The sequence below is a fragment of the Empidonax traillii genome, unplaced genomic scaffold (genome assembly GCF_003031625.1).
Source record: "Empidonax traillii isolate 1590-97213 ecotype Southwest subspecies unplaced genomic scaffold, ASM303162v1 scaffold985:size400688, whole genome shotgun sequence".
Lineage (NCBI taxonomy): Eukaryota > Metazoa > Chordata > Aves > Passeriformes > Tyrannidae > Empidonax > Empidonax traillii.
The window spans coordinates 205,645-213,287 of NW_020956178.1; the positions used below are offsets into that span (position 1 = coordinate 205,645).

General features: G+C 39.4%; 1 protein-coding gene across 1 annotated transcript in view; it reads left to right on the forward strand.

Moving 5' to 3' along the window:
- PPEF1 (protein phosphatase with EF-hand domain 1) overlaps positions 1-7,643 on the forward strand; it is a 45,754-nt gene that overhangs the window by 8,633 nt on the left and 29,478 nt on the right. The window contains exons 2-4 of the mRNA XM_027903599.1: positions 2,478-2,676; positions 5,601-5,728; positions 6,522-6,623. Of these exons, the coding sequence (XP_027759400.1) occupies positions 2,634-2,676; positions 5,601-5,728; positions 6,522-6,623 (273 nt within the window). The 5' untranslated portion in view covers positions 2,478-2,633. The remainder of the gene's footprint in view (positions 1-2,477; positions 2,677-5,600; positions 5,729-6,521; positions 6,624-7,643) is intronic.

Below are 7,643 nucleotides of genomic sequence, written 5' to 3' on the forward strand. Positions count from 1 at the left end.
ATTGCGTTTTTCCTGAACTGAGAGAAATGTAGCAATTTCTTGAAGTTATGTCTAAAACTGGGACAGATCACTGGCTTGTAGAAATTGAATTACTGCCTGCTTTTTAGTCAACGTGACAGATTCTTTCTTAAAGGTAAATCAGTGGTACAGTATTCAGAATGTTAACATAGCATTGTGTCCCAAATTCTCATCCATCTACCTTGTCTCTCTTTCAATACCTTGGTAAAATCCCAGCTTTCTGTTTCATCAGCCAACATTTTGTGGGGAATTTTGTAATGGCAAATAATTCTTTGCCAGACACCGTTACACTGCGTAGTAAGTAGGTCATAGAAATTACTCTCATGGCCTGGAGTCTGGGCATGCAGGTTGGCAGCCAGGATGTCTCTGTAGCCAGCTGAAAAACCATCAGGAAAAGGTAGTTGAATGTTTGCTATGTCCATATTAGAATGCAGATATTTGGGACTGAAGGTGATGATTACTCCACTGGACTAGCTCACTGATGGCCAGATTTGGCCTTTTTAAGAGGTTTAATGATAGGATATAGGATATGTTTGTGCAAGTTTTCCTCCTGCTGTGAGGAGTATGTTTCAGTCTTCACTTACTGCTATCACAATAAAATTTTTGTCCCTGTGTCTCTACCTTTTTATTTCTTTGCTCAAGGAGGTGCTAGAAGTCTGCGAGTTTGGAGGTATGTGAAGGAAGGAGTGGGAATGACTGGGAGAAAAGCTTACATTACTGAAAGCCACAAAGAGAACCATCATTTCTCTCAGGAGGAGAGGAATGATGGTGTTGTTTGGGGCTCCCATTGCCCGGTTGCATTGCCCTTTAATTGAGACAGTCTCTCTGCAGTAGGATTTAGACTGTAAGTTCTATTTTGCTCTCAGTCATATTCTTCTGATCACAATTCAAGTCATGGCTGGCTTGTTTGATGGCCTAATGAAGACAAGATTCTCCTAGGAGGACAAGTGAGGAGATGGTATACAGGAGAGAAATAACTGTTTGGAGATAAAACAAATTTGAGCTTTAAGCAAAACCAGTGCTGTATTTGATGCTGCCAAAGGCATTGATTGGCTCAAAATAAATATAACAGCACTTCTTCGTATTTCATGATAGCTCCTTCAGAGCGAAGTAAAACAGTCCATTGTGGGGAAAAAACTTAAAATCCTTCTTTTCTGAACTAATTACTGACTCATAAGGTGTCAGACCCAGCTCAAGTGTAGGAGACCCCTGTGTTGTGGGACCCAGAAAAATAGCCCCAGACCTGTAAAGACTTGTGTGATATTAATGTGAAATGACATGACGTGACAAGATATCATACATAAAAATGAATGTAGAAAACTACACATATAGTCCCACAACTATAAATGTTTTCTAATTATTGAAATTGAAGATCAGCTAGTTATGCATTTATGATTTTTTTTGTCTTGTGTCCTCCTGTTCATTTTATTTCTGCTAGTAAAGCCAAAGGAAAATAGTAGTTAAGCATTCATTTTATGCTGATGGATTTCTTCTTTGTTTTAAACCTCAAGTTAAAAGGAATATCAATGAAACAAAACAGCAAATGGAATAATTTAGATATCAGACATGTATCCTTGGAGACAAGGAGAGAGAGGGGGAACTGTGATCATGTAAGAAATCTTTAGCTAAAACAAAGTTCAGTATCTCAGAGCATCGGTGACTTTCTTGCTACTTAGAAACGGATCCATTTTGTATGTCAGGGGAATTGTATTCATTTGAACTTGTTGATTAGGGAATGTATTGCATTAGTGAATGATATTACTTAGTGAAGAGCTGAGCAAGTGCCAGGGCAAAACCCCGAAAGACTTCACTAAAAAATATACTTTGTTCATTTATTTAATGAAACAAAATCTTTTCTTTGAATTGTTTCCGTAGAAAAGCAACAGAAAATAGAATGGTTTATTTAAATGAAATCTGATAATGAAGTGATTTGCTATGGCACTGTTTCTCATGGTAAATTTGTTGGTAGTGACACTGAGTGATAAAGTGATAAATGAGGTGGTAGGGCACCTTTTAAAATCCATAGAGTGTTAGGAGGCCTGAGGGTTGGGATTTTTTTAGCAGTAGTATCAGATGTAATTTAGAGTCTTTAAAATTCTGCAGTTCCAATTTTCAAATCACAATTATTAAGAGTAACATAACTCTGTAGTCCCTTGTCCCTAGTAGTAAGGCTTTAAATAGCTATTTTTCTGATTAAGAAATCACTGGTGCACTTTTAGCTAACATGTTAACCTTAAGCTAACATGTAAGAAGTAAACTGTATTAATTACTGAGTCAAATTCTTTTGAATGGAAGCTGATAGTAATCAAATGTGGAAAAGAAACCTGGTATAGTTCATCAGGTCCAGTTTGTGTAGGATGTGATGTACAGTTGTGCTGTAGGTATTTCAGATTCTGTGTTGTCAAACACTTTTGGTTTTTTCTCCTTGTCCCTTCCTCCCAATATCTCCTCCCTGGCAGGAGTGCTAGGAAGAGCTGAGGAACCCAGACAGGTACAGTCCTCATCACTGAAGGACCAACCCCGGAAATGTGTGGAATGCCAACAGCTGAGAGGAACATGCTCCATATCCGCATTTAAAGCGGCAATTAAAACGGATAGGCAGCAGCACTGGAACCATGGGGTGCAACAGATCTGTACCTGACAGAAAGTCAGAGAGAGGTGAGTGTTGCCTTTGTCTTCAGGGCAAGTGATTGTTCTCTCTGTAACACTAGAAGAGGATTGTAAGGGAACATTTCCCCACAGTTGTGCTGTCAAAATACTCATTCAGAGAAAATTATTTTCTTTGTAAAACATTGCACTGATTTTAGATGCTGGCTGAGGTTGGAGGGCAACTTCAGACCACCTCTAACATCAGCAGATTGGGTTGTAAAAGAGTCAGAGCATCTGGGACAGAAGCTAAATTTCAGATGTGTCTGTGCTTGCTGTGTCACTGGCAAAGCTTAGAGGGTAAGGTTTTGAGGGGGATCTTTTACGGCCTTTCACACCACAGGATTCCTGGGCAAACTGCCCCGATTTCTCTGCTGTTGGGTGACCCCGATTATGTGAGAAAGCAGAGCTATTGCAGTGACTGTCAAAATCAGTTTTCTGGCCTACCAAGTATCTGGCCTGTCATTCTCCCTGGCAATTACTGAGGCTGTCAGTTGAAAGTCTCCACAGTACCTGGTTAAATGTTCAATAAACTATGCATCCTTCCCCTGCTTTTAATGATACCCCACCCTGGAATGAACACACCAGGCTCTGCACAGGCAGTCCCAGTAAACTGGTGTCTACGAAGTAGGGAGCTCTTAGTCATGGCTACAGGGATCCAGGCTGAGTGGTTTAAGAGTAGCCCTCAGCTTTGTGGATGCTACTAGGTAGTCATAGCAGCTTCAATGCTACGTGAAAGTAGAATGGAAGCTTCTGGAGTCCCAGACTTACCTGTAACTGGGAGACAGCCCTTCCTCTTTGGGTTTGCATGCTATGCATTTGTGTGCCTTGCATGGCCTTGGGAAATGAGCTAGTTGGGAATATATCTGAGAGCATATAAGCTTGGAGTGGGCGTGAGAAGTGTACTCTTTCTTAGCCTACAACCATCAACACACATGGATGTGGGGCAGACTTGATTAGCCCAATGCTGGCTTATGATTTAATGTGCTTGTTGGGCAGTGTTTTGTCTTCTCACTTGCTGGGTGGTTTTCCTTCTATACTTCAGCAGTAGTCAAGTGATGATGAACCATCATTCTCTCTGCAGCCTGAGGCTGTACAACCCTCTAATGCATTAATAACATGAATTTAAGAGGTACTTGCTGGTGTAGAGACCTTCTGGAACTGACAACAAATTTTTTTACAGATGTAGTTTAGCCATGTGTGAAAATTATTTTCTGATTCTGTCCTGAAATAAATTGTAATAAGTACAATTAAAAAAATAAAAAAAATAAAAAAATAATAATAAAAAAAAAAAGACAGGAAATATTCTGTTAGATTTGCAACATTAACCACAGTGACTGATATGTCTCTGTCTTATGTGATACCAGTGGAATTTGTGCCATGTTAAGTGCTCAGGATCATTAAGCAACACAGGGGGGTTTAATGGGAAGTTTAATGGCTCTGATGCTGGAAATCAGTTTCTGTGCTCGTGACTGTGCTTTACCCCTTTTTCTTCTAAACAGAAACCTTGATGACAGCCTTGTTGTGATGTGTCAGGCTTTCAGGTCTATAGTGGTGGAGGATTTCAGAAAGGACAGAAAAGAAAAGAAATCTCAGAATTTATGTAGGGTATGAAGGATGTTCTTAGACATATAAGGATCACATTTCCTTCGGGTAGGAGGAGTTTTCTAGGATGGGTGTAGTATCTACAGGATGGGAGTCTTTACTGATTTTGGTCTTGTCTGAACTAGAGAACTTTACCACTTTAACTATACTGTATACTCATTAATAGTAAAATAAGCAAACAATGTGTTGCTATAGCATATGTAAGCATTTTTATAAAAAGTCTTCCTTAACGTTATGCATTTATTAATAGAATCACTTTTCCACTGAGGTTTTTCTTTACCTGCATAACTATCAGTTTAAGAAAAAAAATCATTCTCACTCAGGGGTTCCCTTCATCCTAGTCTCAAAATTCTGCTATTTGTGATCAGTTAAAATAATTGATTAGTGTAAATTGTTGTCCCTCTAGTACAGAGCTTTTCTTTATTGCTTTGCAGGGAGAAAAACTATTAGTACAAATTGTTATTTGTTAATAAACTTGTTAATAACTGTGATCTCCGTGGCATGAATGGGGCCTGTAGGCAGCAGGCTCCTTCCTTCATGCTGCAGTCTTAGTGACTGTCCTTCAGTGAAGCTTCCAGAAGTTTTCCAGACTGAGACAGTAGTAGACACAACTTCTGAAAGTGCTGAGTGGAACGTGTATTCAGCACATAGTCAAAAATGCTCTTCTGACGTGTTCCATTGAATTCTTTGGAAGTGTACCTTTGTTCACCAAGCTTGCCAAAGATACACCTGCATGCCTTTTGGCTTGTCTATTTAAGTAACATATTCTTTCCTTCAATATAATTTGTTAACATTTTATCCTAGTGTTTGAATTTTGATGGCTTGCTGATGCAGCTGTGCAGGAAAAAACTTCCTGGTAGAAGAGGCTGTTGCAAATGCTGTCATTGCGTGGTTCATGTTACTGTTTGCACAATCTGAAGCTTTTTACTGCATCTTTGATAGAGAAATACATTCTGTTGGTAGGCCAAACTGCTCTTCTTCCTTTGCTCACCTTCCCATAACACACATACTGCCCATCTGGTGTCATGAACGACTGACTTCTTACAGGGGTACTGCCTTCAGGACAATGAAATGGGGAAGCTTAGTGACAATATAGGCCTGAGCAAGTCAGCTAGTTCGGGATCAGTGTCTGAGGACAGGAACAGTAAAGGCATCACGCATTACCAGGAAACAGCTTTTCAGTCTCACAGGGTTTCCTCTTACTGTTTGTTGACTGTGCACAATGGACTGAATTTGTCGTCTGTCTGCAAAATTCTGCCAAGGCAGCATGTGTGTTTCAGCTGTAGATGACACTGCATCCATGTATTGTGCATTGCCCTCTGTTTTGACAGTCATTAAAGCTGCCATCCTCATCCAGAACTGGTACCGCTCCACAATGGCCCGGATAGAGATGAGGCGCCGCTATTCTCTGAGTATCTTCCGGTCAATCGAATATGCTGATGAACAAGATCAACTACAGGTTTGTAATCTTCCACTCTTCCTGCACAAGCAGTTATGTTATCCCCAAAGCACTGAGGTTGCACAAATAAAACGAGTGCTTGGTTATTTTTTTCCTGCAAAGCTGGATCCTGATTAATAAAACCACTTCCCCTCCTCACATGTGAACTAAGTTCAGTGTACACAGACATGTGAGTATATGTGTATAACTACATAGGCATAACTACATACATACATTCTGCCCGTACAACCATAGGTTAGAGGTTCCTGTAGAGCAGCCCTGGTAGCCAGAGATGGCAGGTCACCACACTGTGAGTGATCTTAACCGTGTCTGTGAGGCAATAAATGTGCAACAGTGTCTCGGCATGTAAGCCCAGGCTTCCTTTAGGGTCAATACAAGAAATTAGGAACTTTGAGGCCTTTGTGTTCATCATAACATCTGTGTCTAAAGTCAGTTCACTGCACTGTAGCAGTTGCTTTCTACTGACTACAAAGCAAGTCTAAGCAAATAGTCTGGGTGATGGGCAAATTGAATTACACCCGGAAGTGTCAACAGCACTGATACAGCCCTGGAACATTTTATGTATTCATATAGTGTCAATCTGTGAATTCATAGCAAAGAAGGAAAGAGAGAGAGCTATTTCTGTAATAGGACACCACTTGTGTCGTGATTGCAGCTGATGGGAACATACGGTAGTGTCTTAGATCCCCTTAAATGGGAAATTGCTAGTAACTGAGTAAGGAAAGAGAATGTTAATGCTTGTTGGATCCCCTAAACTGATCAATGTGTTTGTTCTTTTCTTTTTCTTACTCAGCTATCCCAGTTTTTTTCATTCATGTTGGATTACTGTACTAATCCTGATTCAGGTAAGGATAAACATAAAAGTAATGTGGAATTTCTGTTTGAGAAACCTGATGTGAGGAAAGTTACTTTTGAATGTGATGTTTACAGCCTATGACACATGTTGGGGTTGAGGTTTGACTTGCCAAATACTATAATATGAATTTGGTCCTGTAAGTGTTGACACTGCTCAATATCTACTCAATGAGTTAAGATGTAAGTCAGAACAAGTACCTGTTGTCCTTATAAGAATACTCAGAGATGCTCAGAGTGTTCTCTTGTATGTTACTGCCCTTCAGCTTTTCTCATGCTAGTCCTATGGGCTCCAATTTACGCAGCTTTCTATTCATCTTTTCTTAAACTGTGAGATGTGATTATTCAGAAAGACTGTCTTCAGTTGGTTGAGGGCAGATGTAATCAAAGAGGTTGCCTTCAAGGAGGCTGCTTTTCTCCCTTTTTATCTTTTTGTTTGTTTGTTTTGTGTTTTTTATTGTTTCAGCAGTTCTGGACCACTTTTTAATTTAATTTGTTCTAAATAACACTGCAAAACATGTATCAGTATGTGAATTATTAAAAATTAAATAAATTTAAACTGCTGCAGATAAATCTTTAGAAACCATCTCAATTAAACTTTAGTTATTCAAAGAATAACCTTTAATTTTTGAAGTATTTTGGGATCTTTAGACAAAACTTACTTTTGAGGTCAAGCTCAACAGAAGGACAGACTGAAAATGATTCCTAAGTCCAGAAAACAAACATGACTTCCCTGGATAAATTCAGAAGAGATCTAATCCCAGTGGAGTTAGAAATGAGGCTGTCTCCTTCTTATTGCATTACAAGAGCATGCCCTTTGTCTTTCATCTGGTCCAGCCACGAGTTATTCCAATTAAAATTTGCACAAGATACTTTGATAGCAGGATAAAACCACCATCAAAACCATAAGTGGTTCAGTGTTCTAATGACAACACGTAGAAATGGCAATTCTTCTCTCTTAAATACTTTAGCATCCCTAATGCTCTCTGTGCTCTGCAGAAAAATAAATTACTTTGTGCCTTGCTCCAAAGTCAAGGCAGATGACACAATAGTCCTTTCTTTG